The sequence below is a fragment of the Bombina bombina genome, chromosome 3 (genome assembly GCF_027579735.1).
Source record: "Bombina bombina isolate aBomBom1 chromosome 3, aBomBom1.pri, whole genome shotgun sequence".
NCBI lineage: Eukaryota > Metazoa > Chordata > Amphibia > Anura > Bombinatoridae > Bombina > Bombina bombina.
The window spans coordinates 1,120,735,632-1,120,761,084 of NC_069501.1; the positions used below are offsets into that span (position 1 = coordinate 1,120,735,632).

The following is a 25,453-nucleotide window of genomic DNA, read 5'->3' on the forward strand; positions in this document are numbered from 1 at the left end:
TGCGGAGATGTTCCAACTTAAATTTAAATGCAATCACATCAGGTTCAGCTTGTTGAGAAATGTTCCCTGAATCAGTAATTTCTCCCTCAGACAAAACCTCCCTGGCCCCAACAGACTGAGTTAGGGGCCCTTCAGAAATATTAATATCAGCGTCGTCATGCTCTTCAGTATCTAAAACAGAGCAGTCGCGCTTACGCTGATAAGTGTTCATTTTGGCTAAAATGTTTTTGACAGAATTATCCATTACAGCCGTTAATTGTTGCATAGTAAGGAGTATTGGCGCGCTAGATGTACTAGGGGCCTCCTGAGTGGGCAAGACTCGTGTAGACGAAGGAGGGAATGATGCAGTACCATGCTTACTCCCCTCACTTGAGGAATCATCTTGGGCATCATTGTCATTGTCACATAAATCACATTTATTTAAATGAATAGGAATTCTGGCTTCCCCACATTCAGAACACAGTCTATCTGGTAGTTCAGACATGTTAAACAGGCATAAACTTGATAACAAAGTACAAAAAACGTTTTAAAATAAAACCGTTACTGTCACTTTAAATTTTAAACTGAACACACTTTATTACTGCAAATGCGAAAAAACATGAAGGAATTGTTCAAAATTCACCAAATTTTCACCACAGTGTCTTAAAGCCTTAAAAGTATTGCACACCAAATTTGGAAGCTTTAACCCTTAAAATAACGGAACCGGAGCCGTTTTGAACTTTAACCCCTTTACAGTCCCTGGTATCTGCTTTGCTGAGACCCAACCAAGCCCCAAGGGGAATACGATACCAAATGACGCCTTCAGAAAGTCTTTTCTAAGTATCAGAGCTCCTCTCACATGCGACTGCATGCCATGCCTCTCAAAAACAAGTGTGCAACACCGGCGCGAAAATGAGGCTCTGCCTATGCTTTGGGAAAGCCCCTAAAGAATAAGGTGTCTAAAACAGTGCCTGCCGATATTATTATATCAAAATACCCAGATAAAATGATTCCTCAAGGCTAAATATGTGTTAATAATCAATCGATTTAGCCCAAAAAAAGTCTACAGTCTTAATAAGCCCTTTTTGAAGCCCTTATTTACAATCGTAATAAACATGGCTTACCGGATCCCAGAGGGAAAATGACAGCTTCCAGCATTACATCGTCTTGTTAGAATGTGTCATACCTCAAGCAGCAAGAGACTGCTCACTGTTCCCCCAACTGAAGTTAATTGCTCTCAACAGTCCTGTGTGGAACAGCCATGGATTTTAGTGACGGTTGCTAAAATCATTTTCCTCATACAAACAGAAATCTTCATCTCTTTTCTGTTTCTGAGTAAATAGTACATACCAGCACTATTTCAAAATAACAAACTCTTGATTGAATAATAAAAACTACAGTTAAACACTAAAAAACTCTAAGCCATCTCCGTGGAGATGTTGCCTGTACAACGGCAAAGAGAATGACTGGGGTAGGCGGAGCCTAGGAGGGATCATGTGACCAGCTTTGCTGGGCTCTTTGCCATTTCCTGTTGGGGAAGAGAATATCCCACAAGTAAGGATGACGCCGTGGACCGGACACACCTATGTTGGAGAAATGATGTTTGTTTGAAATCCTTTGTTGCTTCTAAATAGAATTTTAAAGCACGGACCACATCTAGGTTGTGTAACAAACTTTCCTTCTTTGAAACTGGATTCGGACATAGGGAAGGAACAACTATTTCTTGGTTAATATTCCTGTTGGAAACTACTTTTGGAAGAAAACCAGGTTTGGTACGTAAAACTACCTTATCTGCATGAAATACCAGATAGGGAGAAGTACACTGCAAAGCAGATAATTCAGAAACTCTTCTAGCAGAAGAAATAGAAACTAAAAACAGAATTTTCCAAGATAGTAACTTAATATCTATGGAATGCAAAGGTTCAAACGGAACCCCTTGAAGAACTGAAAGAACTAAGTTTAGACTCCATGGAGGAGTCATAGGTCTGTAAACAGGCTTGATTCTGACTAACGCCTGTACAAACGCTTGTACATCTGGCACGGCTGCCAGACGTTTGTGCAACAAGACAGACAGAGCAGATATCTGTCCCTTTAGAGAACTAGCTGACAGACCTTTCTCCAAAACCCTCTTGGAGAAAGGAAAGAATCCTAGGGATTTTGATTTTACTCCAAGAAAAACCCTTGGATTCGCACCAACGGATAGATTTGTGCCATATCTTATGGTAAATCTTCCTAGTCACAGGCTTTCTGGCTTGAACCAGAGTATCTATAACAATCTGAAAACCCACGCTTAGATAGAATCAAGCGTTCAATTTCCAAGCAGTCAGTTGCAGAGAGACTAGATTTGGATGTTCGAATGGACCTTGTACTAGAAGATCCTGTCTCAAAGGTAGCTTCCATGGTGGAGCCGATGACATATTCACCAGGTCTGCATACCAAGTCCTGCGTGGCCACGCAGGAGCTATTAGGATCACCGAGGCCTTCTCCTGTTTGATCCTGGCTATCAGTCTGGGAAGGAGAGGGAACCGTGGAAACACATAAGCTAGATTGAACGACCAAGGCGCCACTAATGCATCCACCAGTGTCGCCCTGGGATCCCTGGATCTGGACCCGTATCGAGGAACTTTGAAGTTCTGACGAGACGCCATCAGATCCATATCTGGAGTGCCCCATAGTTGAGTTAACTGGGCAAAGACCTCCGGGTGGAGTTCCCACTCCCCCGGATCGAAAGTCTGACGGCTCAAATAATCCGCCTCCCAGTTGTCTACCCCTGGGATGTGGATTGCAGATAGGTGGCAGGAGTGATCCTCCGCCCATTTGATGATCTTGGATACCTCTGTCATCGCCAAGGAACTCTTTGTTCCCCCCTGATGATTGATGTACGCTACAGTCGTCATGTTGTCCGACTGAAATCTTATGAATCTGGCCTTCGCTAGGTGAGGCCAGGCCAGGAGCGCATTGAATATCGCTCTCAGTTCCAAAATGTTTATCGGGAGAAGGGACTCTTCCCGAGACCATAGACCCTGAGCTTTCAGGGAGTCCCAGACCGTGCCCCAGCCTAAGAGACTGGCGTCGGTCGTGATGATGACCCACTCTGGTCTGCGGAAACTCATTCCCTGAGACAGGTGATCCTGAGTCAACCACCAGCGGAGTGAGTCTCTGGTTACCTGGTCTACTTGAATCTGGGGAGACAAGTCTGCATAATCCCCATTCCACTGTTTGAGCATGCACAGTTGCAATGGTCTTAGATGAATTCGAGCAAAAGGAACCACGTCCATTGCTGCAACCATTAGTCCTATTACCTCCATGCACTGAGCTATGGAAGGCTGAGGAATAGATTGAAGAACTTTACAAGCGTTTAGAAGTTTTAATTTTCTGACCTCTTTCAGAAAAATCTTCATTTCTACAGAATCTATTATTGTTCCCAAAAAGGGAACCCTTGTAGACGGGACAGGGAACTCTTTTCTACGTTCACCTTCCACCCGTGAGACCTGAGAAAAGCTAATGCAATGTCTGTATGAGCCCTTGATCTGGAAAGGGATGACGCTTGGATTAAGATGTCGTCTAAGTAAGGTGCCACCACAATGCCCCTCGATCTTAGAACCGCTAGTAGGGACCCTAGCACCTTTGTGAAAATTCTGGGAGCAGTGGCTAAACCGAACGGAAGAGCCACAAACTGGTAATGTTTGTCCAGAAAGGCGAACCTTAGGAACTGATGATGATCTTTGTGGATAGGAATATGCAGGTACGCATCCTTTAAGTCCACGGTAGTCATGTATTGACCCTCCTGGATTGTTGGTAAAATCGTTCGAATGGTTTCCATTTTGAATGATGGAACTCTGAGGAATTTGTTTAGAATTTTTAAATCCAGAATTGGCCTGAAAGTTCCCTCTTTTTTGGGAACTACGAACAGGTTTGAGTAAAACCCCAGACCTTGTTCCGCTGTTGGAACTGGGTGTATCACTCCCATCTTTAATAGGTCTCCTACGCAATGTAAGAATGCCTGTCTCTTTATCTGGTCTGAAGATAAGCGAGACATGTGGAACCTTCCCCTTGGAGGAAGTTCCTTGAACTCTAGAAGATACCGCTGAGAGACTATTTCTAGTGCCCAGGGATCCGGAACATCTCTTGCCCAAGCCTGAGCAAAGAGAGAAAGTCTGCCCCCTACTAGATCCGGTTCCGGATCGGGGGCTACCCCTTCATGCTGTCTTGGTAGCAGCAGCAGGCTTCTTGGCCTGTTTACCCTTGTTCCAGCCTTACATTGGTTTCCATGCTAGTTTAGGCTGGGAAGCGTTACCCTCTTGTCTAGAGGCTGCAGAGTTAGGAGACCAAGTTCCTGAAATTGCGAAAGGAACGAAAATTAGATTTGTTCTTAGCCTTGAAAGGCCTATCCTGTTGGAGGGCATGGCCCTTTCCCCCAGTGATGTCTGAAATAATCTCCTTCAATTCTGGCCCATAAAGGGTCTTACCCTTGAAAGGAATATTAAGCAGTTTTGTCTTGGACGACACATCCGCCGACCAAGATTTTAGCCAAAGCGCTCTGTGCGCCACTATAGCAAAACCTGAATTTTTCGCCGCTAATTTAGCCAATTGAAAAGCGGCATCTAAAATAAAAGAATTAGCCAACTTTAGTGCGTGAATTCTGTCCATGACTTCCTCATATGGAGTCTCCTTATGGAGCGAATTTTCTAGTTCCTCGAACCAAAAAGACGCCGCCGTGATGACAGGAATAATGCACGAAATTGGTTGGAGAAGGAAACCTTGCTGAACAAATATCTTTTTAAGCAATCCTTCCAATTTTTTATCCATAGGATCTTTGAAAGCACAACTGTCCTCTATGGGAATAGTTGTGCGCTTGGCCAACGTAGAAAATGCCCCCTCAACCTTAGGGACTGTTTGCCATGCGTCCCTTCTGGGGTCGACAATGGGGAACATTTTCTTAAATATAGGAGGTGGGACAAAAGGTATACCTGTCTTCTCCCACTCCTTGGTCACTATGTCCGCCACCCTCTTGGGTATCGGAAAGGCATCAGCGTGCACAGGGACCTCTAGGAATTTGTCCATTTTGCACAATTTCTCTGGAATCACCAAAGAGTCACAATCATCAAGAGTAGTTAGCACCTCCTTAAGCAGGGCGCGGAGATGTTCTAACTTAAAGTTAAATGCCACGATATCAGGTTCTGCCTGCTGAGAAACTTTTCCTGAATCAGAAATTTCTCCCTCAGACAGACCCTCCCTCACTGCCAATTGAGACTGGTGTGAGGGTATAACAGATAAATTATCGTCAGCGCCCACTTGCTCATCCTCTGTATTTAAAACTGAGAAATCACGCTTTCTGGGAAATGCTGGCAGTTTGGATAAAAGATTTGCTATAGAATTATCCATTACTGCAGTTAATTGCTGCATAGAAACAAGCATTGGAGCGCTAGATGTACTAGGTGTGCCTGCGCGGGCAAAACTGGTGTTGACACAGAAGGAGAGGATGATGAACTATCCCCACTACCTTCATTTGAAGAATCATCTTGGGCAACCTTATTAAATGTGACAGTACTGTCCTTACTTTGTTTGGACGCCATGGCACAATTTGAACATACATTTAAAGGGGGAACCACCTTGGCCTCCATACACACAGAACATATGCTATCTGAAGGTATAGACATGTTAGACAGACTTTGGCAGGCTATTAATGCAATAAAACCATTTTTAAACAAAACCGTTACTGTCTCTTTAAATAATAAAAAGAGCACACTTTATTTCTGAATGTTTGAAAAACTATGAAGGAAATATCCGATCTTTACAAAATTTGCACCCTAGTGTCTTAATGCTTTGAAAGTATTGCACACCAAATTTCAAGTCTCTAACCCCTTAAATGAGCAAACCGGAGCTAATTGTTCAATTTACCAGTTTAAACCCACTACAGTCCCTGCCACAGCCTTTGCTGCAGCTTTTACCTTCCTTGGGGGTTATTCACCACAGAAATAAGCCTTCTTGAAATCGTTTTTATGGCCACAGGACCCTCTCACATGAAGCTGCATGCACTGCTTCCAAAAGTAACTGCGCAACTGAGGCACGAAAATGAGGCCTCCTCCCTCTGCATACCAGAGTGAAGGGGCCTTCCTGACTAGATTAGGTGTCTAAACAACTGCCAGGCGTAATAAAAACGTTCCCAAAGGTGTTTCAAAGTCACAAAACACTCCAAAAGTCATATAAATAATATATAAATCAATCGATTTAGCCCACAATAGTGTCAACCAGTATAGAGCCCATTTATAAGCCTTCGTTCTGTTATGAGTCTAAGAAAATGGCTTACCGATCCCATAAGGGAAAATTACAGTCTTCTAGCATTACTATGTCTTGTTAGAAAAGAGACTAGTCATACCTGGAGCAGAAAAGTCTGCAAACTGTTCCCGCCAACTGAAGTTCTCTGGTTTCAACAGTCCTGCATGGGAACAGCAATGGATTTTAGTTACTGTTGCTAAAATCATACTCCTCTTTTAACAGAACTCTTCATCACTTTCTGTTGCAGAGTAAATAGTACAAACCGGCACTATTTTAAAATAAACTCTTGATAGAAGAAATAAAACTACAACTAACACCACATATTCTTTACCATCCCCGTGGAGATGCTACTTGTTCAGAGCAGGCAAAGAGCATGACTGGGGGGCAGAGCCAGAGGGGGGACTATATGGACAGCTCTTGCTGTGTGCTCTCTCTGCCATTTCCTGTAGGGGAAGAGAATATCCCACAAGTAAGGATGAAGCCGTGGACCGGACACACCAATGTAGGAGAAATATAAGTGCCAAAAAAAAAAAAGACAAGAACAATGTTTTACTCCAAAATATTGCGTTTTAGGAAAATAGAAAACAAGGCAGATTTTTAAGACATGGGAATCGGACTGGCAAATATTTAGCCTCCCTGATTAGAATCAGACAAACAAACCGAAGCATTCCGACTCTTCATAAAGATAATTCGCTGACTCACAACTCAGCAGACATACTAACAGAATTTGCTGAATATTTCTCTACATTATACGCAACACACCCGAAGCTCAACTCAGTTTTTGGGACAAAATTACCCTCCCCAAATTGTCTGCAGACCAAATTAACAGTTTAACTCTATTAACTAGATTATTTGTTCGCTAGTTTTTCTCATCAGCAAAAACCCTCTACAACTTTCTCAGCAGAAAAATATCTCTGTTATACACAAACCAGGTAGAGATCCTCTACACTTCCAGAATCCTACAGACCCATCTCTCTCTCTTAATGTAGACTATAAACTACTGATGAAAATATTAGCCAATCGCCTCAAACACGCTCTGCCATGTATTCTACATACTGACCAAACTGGCTTCACAGTCAGAGGCTCCTCGTTCACTAACATTCGACAAGTTCTACATGCGGTGACTTATTACTGGAAGCCGGATCGCAAGAAAGCGACCGCTGGTTTGCCGGATGCCTTCCTGCTGTCTCTGGACGCAGAAAAGGCATTTGACAGAGTGGAGTGGGAGCATCTGTTTAATACCATGGGGAACTTTGGAATAGCAGGTTGCTTTATAGATTATGAAAAACCATTTACTCTAACCCTATTGCATATCTACTGGTCAATAATCTGTACTCCCCTCCAATACCCCTTCATAGAGGCACTCAGCAGGGCTGCCCACTGTCCCCGCTCCTATTTAACACAGCATTAGAGCCCCTAGCGATATATCCTCAATCTGTATTCCATGGAATTGACCTTCATGAGCACAAACTACAAAATTGCCCTCTACGCAGACGACATGCTACTTTTCGTTTCTGACCCCCCAAAATATGTCCCCAATCAGAAATGTTATGGCTTAACCGCACGAGGTAAGAGGGAGTGTCCCTCTATCCCTTCCGTGTGGTTGGCACATATCTCACCTATTTAGATATACATATTTTGGCCAACCCACATAAATGGAACATACATAACTTCACCCTGATTATACAGAAAATTAAAAACGACCTAATTCCTTGGCAAAACCTACTAACTCTCTATGATGGGAAGAGTGCATATAATCAAAATGATCTTACTCCCTAAGATCTTGTACCCGATGCAGATGCTCCCACTCCAAATTAGACGGGGCAACCTAGCAGCTCTGAACCATATCTTCCGCACTTTTCTATGGAATGATGGCAAACTAATAATTAGTCTCAAACTATATCTACCCTACTCGAAATGTGGATTAGGACTGCCGAACATCCTATACTATAATAAGTATGCCCTAGACTGGAGGTTAGGTACACAACACTTTTCTACTGCACATCTAGAAGAGGTACTACTTCCACAGATCTCCCTACAGTTCCAAACACATGCTACTATCACTTAACTCCTACCAGATGTTTAAAGACATACTTTTAACATGGCACTCTGACGGAAAAAACTGCAAGTCAACACATCTCATTCCCCTCTTCTACCGATATAAGGAAACCAGAGATTCCCCCCAGGCTCACTGTACTCTATCTTTGATAACTGGAAACGCCTAGGTTCGGACAATCTGGCCATGGTTTTAGATAAGTCCAAAAAAATCAGTATTACCTTTTGATATCATTTGCCGAACCTACTCTATCCCCCCGACTCAAAGATTTGCTTACTTCCAACTACGTCACTATATGAATCATGTTATACGTAACTGCACCACATTCTGGGACCTTACTCCACTAGACCCCGTATAACACAATATATATGATGAAGAAGAGAGTGGAATATATGGGAATAATAGGTTGACTGTAGACTAATTAGTATCATGTGACATAGCTAAGTATCTCATGACTGTATTGAAAATTCAGAATTTAGTAAGTTCAATAGAATGTTTAGATAAGTAGTAACAATAACTCATATGTTTATAACAAGTTAATTATGCTAATGAGAACTCTGTGTATTGTAATTATTTTATCTTTCACCTAGGTGAGGTAAAATAAATGTTATTGTCTATTTCTTAAAAAAAAAAAAAAGTGGACTCTCTTTGTTTGGACTTTGGAACTCGACAGCAGTTGGACTTCCTACTCTTAATCTCCCTAAAATTGTATCGCTTAGGAATGTCAATAGGCTTATTGTATTCAGTTGTATGAGATTTAACAAATAAAAGTATATATAAAAAAAAAAAAAAAAGTCCTCAGTCTCAGAAACACCCATGTCATTAATGGGTAACAGAGTGGTCACTCTAGAGGACAAAGGACCACCTTCAAATCCTTGCCATACATCTGTGCTTAAAGGGACACTAAACCCAGAAAAAAAGTAATCTCTAATTGATATATCAATATTTTTTCTATTGTTTTGTAATTTACATTGCGTTGCTTATGTTTACCAATTATGAGAAATCAGATTCCGAAAATTTATTGAATTCCAAACCCACCGAAAGCCAATAACTTATCCTCCAATCGAGAGCGATAACCGATAAACCAGGTTATAAAGATGGCGAACCCCCTACTCGTCATGTCATATACGTCACTGCAACTAAACCCGCAGTGATAAGGAGATAAAAAGCAGTGAAACAATATACAGTTTCTATTGCTAACAAGCCGTATTCAGCGAGAACAGGACAAACTATGTAATCGATTGTCCTGTTCAAAGAGCTAGCGTTATTCCCGTATCGGATATGAGCATGCGCAGAACGGCGGATAGAAATGTGCATGCGCATTGTGGTGACATGGCCATTTAATGAGATGCACAAATTCAGAATAGTATTGGAAAGTTATCTGTATAGTGCACAGCCCATTTCTGAGGGTTGGATAATATGACGTCATTGCAGAAAATAAAAATGAGCTTTTATAATGTTCAGAAACTTTGTTAGACAGTATAAATAGGTATGTGGTGATATAAAAACGTGTAGGATATGATATTGATGGTCAGTTGATGCAACAAAAACAAAAGTTTTGGAATCCTTTAACAGCTGAAGGAAAGCAAGCTAAAACCTCACTAAAAGCAGAGTTCATATAATCCTTAAATTTTGGAGGAAGTTCAGAAAAAAAACTCTCCCTGGAGCAACTATGATAGAGTAAAAACACTTGCACACTTTCAAGTAAAGGATTGGCAACAGACTTGGCACATGAGATAGAAAGCTGAGCACAGCAAAAAATATGGGAATCATTACAAAACACAAACTAGAAGGTGTTAAAGAGGATCTCCCCCTTCTACGTGATCAGCTGACAGACCAGAGGCCTGAGCTGTACCAGTAAGGAAATATCTTAAGTATCATAGATAGACTGAAGACAAAAAAAAGCGGTAAAATACACAAAAATAGTTAACCCTGAAGGGCAGAAAAGGCACAATGTAAAACGGATTAACCCTTTAAAGGTAAACAATGTACTGTTCAAATAAGCACTGGAAAAAACTGTAAATACAGTAAACAAAGCTTACATAGCAAATAACAGCACATAAAGGGTTAAATAAAATGTGTACCTCAAATTTGAAACCAAGCTCTGAGAGCCTTTTACGTGCTGAGAATGTTACAGCAACACAGAAAAAGGAAGGGATTATAAACACAGAAAAAGACGCTCTAATTAAACCTTAGCGAGCCTGAGCTACCAGTGAGCTAAAAACGCAAAGGCAACTAGTAGAAATTTAACACAGATGAAGAAAAAACATAATTTATGTAAGAACTTACCTGATAAATTCATTTCTTTCATATTAGCAAGAGTCCATGAGCTAGTGACGTATGGGATATACATTCCTACCAGGAGGGGCAAAGTTTCCCAAACCTTAAAATGCCTATAAATACACCCCTCACCACACCCACAATTCAGTTTAACGAATAGCCAAGAAGTGGGGTGATAAGAAATAAGTGCGAAAGCATATACAATAAGGAATTGGAATAATTGTGCTTTATACAAAAAAATCAAAACCACCACAAAAAAGGGCGGGCCTCATGGACTCTTGCTAATATGAAAGAAATTAATTTATCAGGTAAGTTCTTACATAAATTATGTTTTCTTTCATGTAATTAGCAAGAGTCCATGAGCTAGTGACGTATGGGATAATGATTACCCAAGATGTGGATCTTTCCACACAAGAGTCACTAGAGAGGAAGGGATAAAATAAAGACAGCCAATTCCTGCTGAAAATAATCCACACCCAGAATAAAATTTAATGAAAAAACATAAGCAGAAGATTCAAACTGAAACCACTGCCTGAAGTACGTTTCTACCAAAAACTGCTTCAGAAGAAGAAAACACATCAAAAATGGTAGAATTTAGTAAAAGTATGCAAAGAGGACCAAGTTGCTGTTTTGCAAATCTGATCAACCGAAGCTTCATTCTTAAATGCCCAGGAAGTAGAAACTGACCTAGTAGAATGAGCTGTAATCCTTTGAGGCGGAGTGTTACCCGACTCAACATAGGCATGATGAAATAAAGATTTCAACCAAGATGCCAAAGAAATGGCAGAAGCTTTCTGGTCTTTTCTAGAACCGGAAAAGATGACAAATAGACTAGAAGTCTTTCGGAAAGACTTAGTAGCTTCAACATAATATTAGAAAGCTCTAACAGCATCCAAAGAATGCAATGATTTCTCCTTAGAATTCATAGGATTAGGACATAATGAAGGAACCACAATTTCTCTACTAATGTTGTTAGAATTCACAACCTTAGGTAAAAAAAATCAAAAGAAGTTCGCAGCACCGCCTTATCCTGATGCAAAATCAGAAAAGGAGACTCACAAAAAAGAGTAGATAATTCAGAGACTCTTCTAGCAGAAGAGATGGCCAAAAGAAACAAAACTTTCCAAGAAAGTTATATAACGACCAAAGAATGCATGGGTTCAAAAGGAGGAGCTTGAAGAGCCCCCAGAACCAAATTCAAACTCCAAGGAGGAGAAATTGACTTAATGACAAGTTTTATACGAACCAAAGGTTGTACAAAACAATGAATATCAGGAAGATTAGCAATCCTTCTGTGAAAAAGAACAGAAAGAGCAGAGATTTGTCTTACAAGAAACTTGCGGACAAACCTTTATCTAAACCATCCTGAAGAAATATAAGTCTTCCAGACTCTATAATATATCTCTCTAGATACAGATTTACAAGCCTGTCACATAGTATCAATCACAGAGTCAGAGAAACCTCTTTGACCAAGAATCAAGCATTCAAACTCCACACCTTAAAACTAAGGTTTTGAGATCCTGATGGAAAAAAGAACCTTGAGACAGAAAGACTGGTCTTAACGGAAGAGTCCACAGCCGGCAAGAGGCCATCCGGACAAGATCCGCATACCAAAACCTGTGAGGCCATGCTGGAGCTACCAGCAGGACAAACGAGCATTCCTTTAGAATATTGGAGAATACCCTTGGAAGAAGAACTAGAGGCGGAAAGATATAGGCAGGATGACACTTGTAAATGCATCCACTGCCTCCGCCCGAGGATCCCGGGATCCGGACAGATACCAGGGAAGTTTCTTGTTTAGATGAGAAGCCATCAGAACTATTTCTGGGAGTTCCCACATTTGAACAATCTGAGGAAATACCTCTGGGTGAAGACCATTCGCCCAGGTGCAACGTTTGGCGACTGAGATAATCCGCTTTCCAATTGTCCATACCTGGGATATGAACCGCAGAGATAAGACAGGAGCTGGATTCCGCCCAAACCAAAATTCGAGATACTTCTTTCATAGCCAGAGGACTGTGAGTCCCTCCTTGATGATTGATGTATGCCACAGTTGTGACATTGTCTATCTGAAAACAAATGAACAACTCTCTCTTCAGAAGAGGCCAAGACTGAAGAGCTCTGAAAATTGCACGGAGTTCCAAAATATTGATCGGAAATCTCACCTCCTGAGATTCCCAAACCCCTTGTGCCGTCAGATACCCCCACACAGCTCCCCAACCTGTAAGACTTGCATCTGTTGAGATTATAGTCCAGGTCGGAAGAACAAGAAGCCCCCTGAACTAAACGATGGTGATCTGTCCACCATGTCAGAGAGTGTCGTATAATCGGTTTAAAGATATTAATTGAGATATCTTTGAGTAATCCCTGCACCATTGGTTCAGCATACAGAGCTGAAGAGGTCGCATGTGAAAATGAGCAAAGGAGATCGCATCTGATGCGGCAGTCCTAAGACCTAAAATTTCCATGCATAAGGCTACCAAAGGGAATGATTGTGACTGAAGGTTTTGACAAGCTGATATCAATGTTAAACTTCTCTTGTCTGACAAGGACAGAATCATAGACACTGAATCTATCTAGAAACCTAAAAAGGTTACCCTTGTCTGAGGAATCAATGAACTGATTGGTAAATTGATCCTCCAACCATGAACTTGAAGAAACAACACAAGTCGATTCGTATGAGATTCTTCGAAAATGAGAAGACTGAGCAAGTACCCAGATATCGTCCAATAAGGAAATACCAAAACCCTGTTCTCTGATTACAGAAAGAAGGGCACCGAGAACCAAAAAAAAATTCTTGGAACTGAGGCTAGGCCAAACGGTAGAGCCACAAAACTGGTAATGCTGGTCTAAAAAGAGAATCTCAGACACTAAAAGTGATCTGGATGAATCGGAATATGCAGATACACATCCTGTAAATCCATTGTAGACATATAATGCCCTTGCTAAACAAAAGGCAGGATAGTCCTACAGTAACCATCTTGAATGTTGGTATCCTTACATAACGATTCAATATTGATAGATCCGGAACTGGTCTGAAGGAATTGACCTTCTTTGGTACAATGAAGAGATAAAATAAAACCCCAGCCCCTGTTCCAGAACTGGAACTGGCATAATTACTCCAGCCAACTCTAGATCTGAAACACATTTCAGAAATGCTGAGCCTTTGCTGTGTTAACTGGGACACGGGAAAGAAAAAAAAATCTCTTAACAGGAGGCCTTAACTGAAGCCAATTCTGTACCTTTCTGAAACAATGTTCTGAAACCAGAGATTGAGAACGGAATTGATCCAAATATCTTTGAAGAAAACATAATCTGCCCCATACCAGCTGAGCTGGAATAAGGTCCGCACCTTCATGGGTACTTAGGAGCTGGCTATAGGTTTTCTATAAGGCTTGGATATATTCCAAACTGAAAATAGTTTCCAAACTGATACCTTTCCTGAGGATGAAGGATCAGGCTTTTGTTCCTTATTATGAGGAAAGGAACGAAAATGATTATTAGACCTAAATTTACCTTAGATTTTTTATCCTTTGGTAAAAAAGTTCCCTTCCTTCCAGAAACAGTTGAAATAATAATTTATTACCCTGGAAAGAAAGGGAAAGCAAAGGTGACTTAGAAGACATATCAGCATTCCAAGTTTAATCCATAAAGCTTTTCTAGCTAAAATAGCTAGAGACATATACCTGACATCAACTCTAATGATATCAAAAGATGGTATCACCAACAAAATTATTAGCATGTTATAGAATAATAATAATGCTATAAAATTATGATCTGTTACTTGTTGCGCTAAAGCTTCTAACCAAAAAGTTGAGGCTGCAGCAACATCCGCTAAAAAACAGAATTTATGTTTACCTGATAAATTACTTTCTCCAACGGTGTGTCCGGTCCACGGCGTCATCCTTACTTGTGGGATATTCTCTTCCCCAACAGGAAATGGCAAAGAGCCCAGCAAAGCTGGTCACATGATCCCTCCTAGGCTCCGCCTACCCCAGTCATTCGACCGACGTTAAGGAGGAATATTTGCATAGGAGAAACCATATGGTACCGTGGTGACTGTAGTTAAAGAAAATAAATCATCAGACCTGATTAAAAAAACCAGGGCGGGCCGTGGACCGGACACACCGTTGGAGAAAGTAATTTATCAGGTAAACATAAATTCTGTTTTCTCCAACATAGGTGTGTCCGGTCCACGGCGTCATCCTTACTTGTGGGAACCAATACCAAAGCTTTAGGACACGGATGAAGGGAGGGAGCAAATCAGGTCACCTAAATGGAAGGCACCACGGCTTGCAAAACCTTTCTCCCAAAAATAGCCTCAGAAGAAGCAAAAGTATCAAACTTGTAAAATTTGGTAAAAGTGTGCAGTGAAGACCAAGTCGCTGCCCTACATATCTGATCAACAGAAGCCTCGTTCTTGAAGGCCCATGTGGAAGCCACAGCCCTAGTGGAATGAGCTGTGATTCTTTCGGGAGGCTGCCGTCCGGCAGTCTCGTAAGCCAATCTGATGATGCTTTTAATCCAAAAAGAGAGAGAGGTAGAAGTTGCTTTTTGACCTCTCCTTTTACCGGAATAAACAACAAACAAGGAAGATGTTTGTCTAAAATCCTTTGTAGCATCTAAATAGAATTTTAGAGCGCGAACAACATCCAAATTGTGCAACAAACGTTCCTTCTTTGAAACTGGTTTCGGACACAGAGAAGGTACGATAATCTCCTGGTTAATGTTTTTGTTAGAAACAACTTTTGGAAGAAAACCAGGTTTAGTACGTAAAACCACCTTATCTGCATGGAACACCAGATAAGGAGGAGAACACTGCAGAGCAGATAATTCTGAAACTCTTTAAATTTTAAACTGAACACACTTTATTACTGCAAATGCGAAAAAACATGAAGGAATTGTTCAAAATTCACCAAATTTTCACCACAGTGTCTTAAAGCCTTAAAAGTATTGCACACCAAATTTGGAAGCTTTAACCCTTAAAATAACGGAACCGGAGCCGTTTTGAACTTTAACCCCTTTACAGTCCCTGGTATCTGCTTTGCTGAGACCCAACCAAGCCCCAAGGGGAATACGATACCAAATGACGCCTTCAGAAAGTCTTTTCTAAGTATCAGAGCTCCTCTCACATGCGACTGCATGCCATGCCTCTCAAAAACAAGTGCGCAACACCGGCGCGAAAATGAGGCTCTGCCTATGCTTTGGGAAAGCCCCTAAAGAATAAGGTGTCTAAAACAGTGCCTGCCGATATTATTATATCAAAATACCCAGATAAAATGATTCCTCAAGGCTAAATATGTGTTAATAATCAATCGATTTAGCCCAAAAAAAGTCTACAGTCTTAATAAGCCCTTTTTGAAGCCCTTATTTACAATCGTAATAAACATGGCTTACCGGATCCCAGAGGGAAAATGACAGCTTCCAGCATTACATCGTCTTGTTAGAATGTGTCATACCTCAAGCAGCAAGAGACTGCTCACTGTTCCCCCAACTGAAGTTAATTGCTCTCAACAGTCCTGTGTGGAACAGCCATGGATTTTAGTGACGGTTGCTAAAATCATTTTCCTCATACAAACAGAAATCTTCATCTCTTTTCTGTTTCTGAGTAAATAGTACATACCAGCACTATTTCAAAATAACAAACTCTTGATTGAATAATAAAAACTACAGTTAAACACTAAAAAACTCTAAGCCATCTCCGTGGAGATGTTGCCTGTACAACGGCAAAGAGAATGACTGGGGTAGGCGGAGCCTAGGAGGGATCATGTGACCAGCTTTGCTGGGCTCTTTGCCATTTCCTGTTGGGGAAGAGAATATCCCACAAGTAAGGATGACGCCGTGGACCGGACACACCTATGTTGGAGAAATTTAGCAGGTCTAAGAAGATTACCTGAACATAAGTAAGCTTTTCTTAGAAAGGATTCAATTTTCCTATCTAAAGGATCCTTAAATGAAGTACTATCTGCCGTAGGAATAGTAGCACATTTAGCAGGAGTAGAGACAGCCCCATAACCTTAGGGATTTTGTCCCCAAAAAAACTCTAATCTGTCAGATGGCACAGGATATAATTGCTTAAACGTTTGGAAGGAGTAAAAGAATTACCCAAATTATTCCATTCCCTGGAAATTACTTCAGAAATAGCATCAGGGAGATTAAACACTTCTGGAATAACTACAGGAGATTTAAAAACCTTATTTAAACGTTTAGATTTAGTATCAAGAGGACCAGAATCCTCTATTTCTAATGCAATTAATACTTCTTTAAATAAAGAACGAATAAATTCCATCTTGAACAAATACAAAGATTTATCAGCATCAACCTCTGAGACAGAAACCTCTGAACCAGAAGAACCATTATCAGTATCAGAATGATGATGTTCATTTAAAAATTCATCTGAAAAAAGAGAAGTTTTAAAAGACTTATGTAAACTAGAAGGAGAAATAACAGACATAGCCTTCTTAATGGATTAAAAAATAAAATCTCTTATGTTTATCAGGAACACTCTGAAAATTAGATGTTGACGGAACAGCAACAGGTAATGTAACAGTACTAAAGGAAATTTTATCTGCATTAATAAGTTTGTCATGACATGCAATACAAACAACAGCTGGAGAAACAGACACCAAAAATTAAAGCAGATACACTTAGCTTGGTAGCTCCAGCACTAGACAGCGATTTTCCTGTAGTATCTTCTGACTCAGATGCAACGTGAGACATCTTGCAATATGTAAGAGAAAAAAAAACAACATATAAAGCAAAATTGATCAAATTCCTTAAATTACAGTTTCAGGAATGGGAAAAAATGCCAAAGAACAAGCTTCTAGCAACCAGAAGCAATGAAAAAATAAGACTTAAATAATGTGGAGACAAAAGCGACGCCCTTATTTTTTTAGCGCCAAATAAGACGCCCACATTATTTGGCGCCTAAATGCTTTTGGCGCCAAAAATGACGCTAACATCCGGAACGCCGACATTTTTGGCGCAAAATAACGTCAAAAAATGACGCAACTTCCGGCGACACGTATGACGCCGGAAACGGAAAAAAAATTTTGCGCCAAAAAAGTCTGCGCCAAGAATGACGCAATAAAATGAAGCATTTTCAGCCCCCGCGAGCCTAACAGCCCACAGGGAAAAAAGAGTCAAATTTTTGAAGGTAAGAAAAAATGATTAATTCAAATGCATTATCCCAAATATGAAACTGACTGTCTGAAAAATAAGGAAAGTTGAACATTCTGAGTCAAGGCAAATAAATGTTTGAATACATATATTTAGAACTTTATAAACAAAGTGCCCAACCATAGCTTAGAGTGTCACAGAAAATAAGATTTACTTACCCCAGGACACTCATCTACATGTTTGTAGAAAGCCAAACCAGTACTGAAACGAGAATCAGCAGAGGTAATGGTATATATAAGAGTATATCGTCGATCTGAAAAGGGAGGTAAGAGATGAATCTCTACGACCGATAACAGAGAACCTATGAAATAGACCCCGTAGAAGGAGATCACTGCATTCAAATAGGCAATACTCTCCTCACATCCCTCTGACATTCACTGCACGCTGAGAGGAAAACCGGGCTCCAACTTGCTGCGGAGCGCATATCAACGTAGAATCTAGCACAAACTTACTTCACCACCTCCATCGGAGGCAAAGTTTGTAAAACTGAATTGTGGGTGTGGTGAGGGGTGTATTTATAGGCATTTTAAGGTTTGGGAAACTTTGCCCCTCCTGGTAGGAATGTATATCCCATACGTCACTAGCTCATGGACTCTTGCTAATTACATGAAAGAAACATGCTTTGCATAGCTCAGAAATATCTGCGCTAAATAGTGAAGAACAGTAAACTAAAAAAGTTTTTTTTTAAGTGACAAAAAGTGCTATAAAACTGCTAGTATAAGGTGTATAGAATATACATATATTTCCCAAGACTATGTGAATCATGTGAACATGTTCATACTAATAGCCGATGGGCTATGAAGGTGCAGGTACTTACTCGGCATCTCCGTCCATTGTGCTTACCTCAGCTGCAGCAACTTGCTTCCATTAAACAAGCCTTTTCTAAGCAGTGAGAGCATGATGCCAAGGATCCAAGTTAGTAACAGCATCTTAACCCAGGGAGGGCTGTGGATCCACAAGGAGAGGTTCACTATAGACCAGAGGATTGATGGATAAGTCCATATTTCACATGTGAGGCCTGCAACATTTCTTCACTGAGAAAAGACCTGCCTGGCTGATAACTCCATCTGTGACAGATTACTGCAAGGAGGGTTTGGGCCTCAGATCAGTTAGAGTATCCCTTTAAAATGATGAGTAGATCCCTTTCACCTCATTCGTCATCAAGGAGACAAAAGAAAATGACTTAGGATCACAGGGAGTGGGAGGGATTTAATGCTCTGGTGTGTTGTGGGTATCTTTCCTCCTCCTAGTGGTCAGGAGGGGAATATTCCCACACATGATTACTCATGGACTCTCACCATCTAATGAAAGAAAAAACATTTTAAACAGATGAAACATGCTTGATTAGCATGATTAACAAAGTTGAATTCGGTTACATAACTATCAAGTATTTTAGAAAGTTTCAAGTTAAAGGGACAGTAAACCTCAAAAATAATGTTATATAATTCTGCACATAGTGCAGAATTATATAACATATTAGCCAAACTTTGTAAAACCTAATATACCCTTTTAATTTTTTATATATAGTCACAGCCCGGCCCGGCCCGACCGCGCCATTATACACAGTGCAGCTCGCTCCTGCTGTCAGACAGCAGACAGTGTTATGGCGCGGTCGGGCCTGGCTGTGACTATACAGCTGGCCCGATGCGCTGTGTGAAACAAACAGACCCGCTCAGAAGAGCACAGAGAGCGGGTCTGTAAAACAGCCGTTTTTTAAAAAAATTAAAAGGGTATATTAGGTTTTACAAAGTTTGGCTAATATAATGTTCTATAATTCTGCACTATGTGCAGAATTATATAACATTATTTTTGAAGTTTACTGTCCCTTTAATAAAGAAACCGAAGATAAAGAATAAAAACTAAGTGAATGATTTATTAGTGCACGTATAACAATTACATTTGCTGATATTCATGAACTTCAGGGTGCCTCACCTTCCTATACCTTTAGGAACATAAAATGAAGTATAGCAATTTGGAGATTGACAAACTACCAGGGAATTTAAATACAGGAGAGACAGAAAGTGCAGTTGAAGATCTAAACAGGAACAGTGCTGGGACAATAGTAACACTCATTTGACCTGCTGCTGTAGGGAAGTGTTTCTCAACTATAGTCCTCAAATACCCATAGCAGGTCAGAATTTCATAATATCTGAATTAGAGCACAAGTGAAACAATCCCCTTAATAACCATGGTTACGCAGCAGCTGATTATTTCACCTGCGCTCTTATTAAAATGGACAAGAAAATCAAAACTAAACTTTCAGAATTAAGATAGAGCAGGCAATTTTAAGCAACTTAAAGCAAAATAGGATTAAATTGTACTCTAACTATCCTTTGTTGAAAAGCATACCTAGGTAGGCTCAGGAGCAGCAACACATTGCTGGAGCAGGCTGCTGATTGGTGGCTGCATGTATATGTCATTAACTCACTTCATATGTTAAGCTAGCTCCTGGCCTGTTAGGGGTACTTGAGGACTGGGAAATAAGAAACATTGCTGTAAGGCATGTAATACATTCTAGGCCACAGCCCAGAAACCCAGGGGAAATGTGTGTTGTACACAGTGCAGAAAAAGGACCAGAAATCTAATCAAGTCAATATATTTTGTCACATAGAATTAACTAGAACAATAGTGGAATTTCTGCAGAACAAAAAATAGTTGAAGGTCTTAAGGTGACGTTAATGTAGTCATTTTTACATATGCATCAGAAATTAAAATCCCCACACTGCATAACTGGAAACTGTTATCTTAACCAATTTAACTTATTTTGCAATCCAGGGGAATACCTATTGAAAAGCCTTGAGTGATGATTGTTTTAACTAATTTGGTAGGGTCACTCAAGTACAGATATAAATGACACCTGCACTGCAGGAGGGTCGGGATTCTAAATTGCACAGAATGGATTTCAGCCACTCTGAGGGCAGTAGGAAAATAGGAAAAGCAAGCAAATAAAAATAAAGTACATTACAAGTTTTTTTTTGTAGGTTTGCATTATTAAACAAATAGTAGATAGTAGATGAGGTTTAATAAAACCCCTCAAGTTAAACCTATAGCGTTCCTACTTGATTTAAAATAAAGAAGCTCCAAATGAGCTTACATTAACGCCATTAAAAAGCTGACCCATTTAATGCAAGCAATCATATCTTTGAATTCTGTTTCCAGCCAGAAACGTATGAAAGCCATTTTAAAATTTAAATTGTGCCCCTTTAAGTGCTGCAGAAAATATATTAAGCCAAAAACACTTACAAAATCAAATTCTTCAAGTCAGAGGAATAGTTGATTGTCACAAGCTCCATAGCTTTCTGCAGATTATCTCTATGAATTCCTGCCAGAGAGTTGCAAGCCAACGCCAAAACAACCTTCCCTAATGAGATCAGGTCTGCTTGCTAAAGGAAACAAACAAGCTCAAATCAATACATTCCCAAGTGTTGAAAACAAAAATTGCACTTACAAACAATCAAGTTCTTCACATCTGAGGCAACGCCATATGCAGGAAGATTAAGTTAATTTCATCCCACCTGTAGGTAGGAAGAAACTCTCAGAAACCTTCCCCCACCTGCCAGCTTCAATTCAATAGGCAAGCTAGAACCTACCAACAGAGAGAAAAGACTGAGAAATGCCCATAACAACAACAGAGCATTAGACACATAATAGCGGCACACATGGTTGTTTCTTTAGTTACTGTTTGCTATATAATAGCATATCAGCCAAGTTTAAAGCACCTTGTTTCCTGCAATTGATTTCCAATAAGCAAACTTTGCCATCTACCTTATCTGGAGGAGTTGATCTGGAGTTGTTACAGAGTAGACTAGGCTAGCCATGGTCATTATGTTAGCAAAAACTGCATTGGTTTGAATTATTTGAGGACAATTAGGAATAGGTAAGAGGATTATCATCGAGAAGTCTGAGAATTAAATTACGTTAAAAAAAAAACCAACTCAAGGTTTCCTGCCTTTTAAAAGAGTTCTTATAAAGGCATGGCTGAAGAGGAGAGGGGGAAAATAACAAATTGCTTAATGTCTGCCTCACACTTACCTTCTTGCAGAGGCAACATGGATTTAACACATGAAATGAGTACTCCACAGCTCCTTGCAAAATTATTCAACTGACACCATTCTACTTAGTCCATGACAAAGTCAGACGGCTTAAAGGGACATTGGTACACTAGCTTTTTCTGTGCATAAATGTTTTGTAGATTATCCAATTATATAGCTCATCTGTGAGTGTTTTTGTAACAATGTATAACCAAGCCCCAAAGTTTTAGATGTATACTGATGTATACAGACTCCTGCTTATTCTTGTTTGTGTAATGGGTCATATGGGGGGGGGGGGGTGTTGCTCTTCCTGCTTTCTTATCCATTTCAGGGGGTTTCCCAGCCTAGCCTCATCAACAGAGCTAAATTGGGAGCTTCTAAGTTAGATATTAAAAGGTTTTATACTGGATTTTTAGATAAGTATCTGTGCATATTCTTCTTTATAGTTATATGAAAACTGGTATATACTTTAAAGGGACATGAAATCCAAGGAGGAGCTGCTGCTGATTGGTGGCTGCACATATATCCCTTTTGTCAGTGGCTTACTCAATGATTTTAGCTAGTGCCCAGTAGTGCATTACTGAACCTTCAACATAGGATACCAAAAGAATGAAGACATTTTTTTTTTTACTATTATTATATGCTCCATTTGAATCATAAAAGACACAGTTTGGGTTTCATGTCCGTTTAATTAATGAGCCCCTACTTCCTACAATCAGTTCATAAGGATGAGAAAAATACGGAGTATAAAAAAAACAAGCTTTACATGTTCAGAGATGATGCAAGTCCTTCCTTAACCTTCTGAAAAAAATCCATCTCAAGTGGTCCAACATAGGTTGCTTGAGCATTTTAATTTTTCCTAATTGTTTTGAGTGATTACATCTTATGTATTTATATTGCAAAACATACAGAAAGAACAACAAATTATGCTTACCTGATAATTGTATTTCCATCGTGGGGAGGAGAGTCCACGGCTTCATTCATTACTTGTGGGAATTAAGAACCTGGCCACCAGGAGGAGACAAAGACACCCCAGCCAAAGGTTTAAATACCTCCCCCACTCCCCTTATCCCCCAGTCATTCTGCTGAGGGAACAAGGAACAGTAGGAGAAATATCAGGATATAAATGGTGCCAGAAAATAAATTAAATTTAAGTCCGCACACCGGAGCTACGGACGGGAGCCATGGACTCTCCTCCCCACGATGGAAATAAAATTATTAGGAAAGCATAATTTATGTTTTCCATCTAAAGGGGAGGAAAGTCCACGGCTTCATTACTTTTGAGAAACATATACCCAAGCTTTAGAGGACACAATGAAACTGGGAGGGTAAAACGGTGGACCCTAATCTGAGGGCACCACAGCCTGTAAAACCTCCCCCCAAAAACAGCTTCCATAAAAGCGTCAAATTTGTAAACCTTTGTAAAAAGTGTGTAAGGAGGATCAGGTAGCCGCCTTACAAATATGCTCCATAGAGGCCTCATTCTTGAAGGCCCAAGACGAAGCCACAGTCCTAGTTGAATGAGCCGTGATCCTCTGAGGAGGCTTATGTCCCGCTGTCTCATAGGCCAAGCGAAGCAAACTCCTCAACCAAAAGGACAAAGAAGTAGAAGAGGCCCTCTGCCCCTTGCGCTTCCCAAAATACACCACAAAAAGATGTAGACTGTCTGAAATCCTTCGTAGCCTGAAGATAGAACTTTAAGGCCCAAACCACATCCAGATTATGAAGTAACCTCTCCTTAGAAGAAGAAGGGTTAGGACACAAAGAAGGAACAATTATTTCCTGATTGATGTTACAGTTAGACACCACCTTGGGAAGAAACCCCAAACCGGTACAAAGAACAGCCTTATCCACATGAAAGACCAGATAAGGAGGCTCAAATTGCAAGACAGCCAGCTCAGATACTCTGTGTGCCGATGCAATGACCAAAAGAAAGAGAACCTTCCAGGACAGAATCTTAATGTCAATAGAATGCATAGGCTCAAACAGAACCCTCTGCAATACCTTAAGGACCAAGTTTAAACTCCATGGGGAAGCAGACTGCCTAAAAACAGGTCTGATTCTAGACAGAGCCTGAACAAAAAGTAAATTTATGCTTACCTGATAAATTGATTTCTTCTATGATCCGACGAGTCCACGGATTTCATCCTTACTTGTGGGATATTAACCTCCTGCTAACAGGAAGTGGCAAAGAGCACCACAGCAGAGCTGTATATATAGCTCCTCCCTTCCCCTCCACCTCCAGTCATTCGACCGAAGTTAGGAAGAGAACGGAAAAGCCAAAGGTGCAGAGGTGACTGAAGTTTATAAAAATATAACAATCTAAATCTGTCTGAAAAATGTCAGGGAGGGCTGTGGACTCATCGTATCGTAGAAGAAATCAATTTATCAGGTAAGCATAAATTTACTTTTCTTCTACAAGATACGACGAGTCCACGGATTTGTGGGATACAATACCAATGATAAAGGACACAGTCGAAATGGGAGGGACAAGACAGAGACCTAAACGGAAGGCACCACTGATTGAAGAACCTTTCTCCCAAAATCAGCCTCAGAAGTAGCAAAAGTATCAAATTTGGAAAATTTGGAAAAAGTATGAAGAGAAAACCAAGCCACAGCCTTGCAAATCTGTTCAACAGAAGCATCGTTTTTAAAAGCCCATGTGGAAGCCACAACCCTAGTAGAATGAGCCGTAATTCTTTCAGGAGGCTGCTGTCCAGCAGTCTCATATGCCAGGCGGATGATACTCTTCAGCCAAAATGAAAGAGGTAGCCGTAGCTTTCTGACCCCTACGCTTTCCAGAAAAAACAATGAATAATGAAAATGATTGACGGAACATCTGGCAAACGTTTGTGTAGCAAAATTGACAAAACAGAAATCTGTCCCTTTAAGGAACTCGCTGATAACCCTTTCTCCAATCCTTCTTGGAGAAAAGACAGAATCCTTGGAATCCTAACTTTACTTCATGAGTAGCCCTTGGATTCACACCAAAAAAGATATTTGGGCCATATCTTATGATAGATCTTTCAAGTGACAGGCATACGTGCCTGAATCAAAGTATGGATGACCAAATCGGAGAATCCCCGCTTAGATAAAATCAAGCGCTCAATCTCCAAGCAGTCAGCTGCAGAGAATTTAGATTTGGATGTTGGAAAGGTCCTTGAATGAGAAGGTCCTGTCTCAATGGAAGTTCCCACAGTGGCAGAGAGGACATGTCCACTAGATCCGCATACCAAGTCCTGCGTGGCCACGCAGGTGCGATCAGAATTATTGAAGCGCTCTCCTGTTTGATCCGAGCAATCACACGGGAAAGGAGAGGAAACACATAAGCTAGGCTGAACGACCAAGGCACTGCCAAGGCATCTATCAGTTCGGCCTGAGGATCCCTTGACCTGGATCTATATCTCGGAAGCTTGGCATTCTGTCGAGATGCCATCAGATCCAATTCAGTGAGGCAAATACCTCCGGATGGAGTTCTCACTCCCCCGGGTGAAAGGCCTGCCGGCTTAAGAAATCCGCTTCCCAGTTGTCTACTCCTGGGATGTAGATTGCTGACAGATAACAAGAGTGGGCCTCCGCCCATCAAATTATCTTGGATACTTCTGTCATCGCTAAGGAACTCCTCGTTCCCCCCTGATGATTGATATAA

General features: G+C 40.6%; 1 protein-coding gene across 2 annotated transcripts in view; it reads right to left on the bottom strand.

The window, feature by feature from the left end:
• Nucleotides 1–25,453, bottom strand: part of PAN3 (poly(A) specific ribonuclease subunit PAN3) — a 339,245-nt gene that overhangs the window by 62,033 nt on the left and 251,759 nt on the right. For both annotated transcript variants that reach the window (XM_053708481.1, XM_053708482.1), the window contains exon 15: nucleotides 21,017–21,156. In XM_053708481.1, the coding sequence (XP_053564456.1) occupies nucleotides 21,017–21,156 (140 nt within the window). The remainder of the gene's footprint in view (nucleotides 1–21,016; nucleotides 21,157–25,453) is intronic.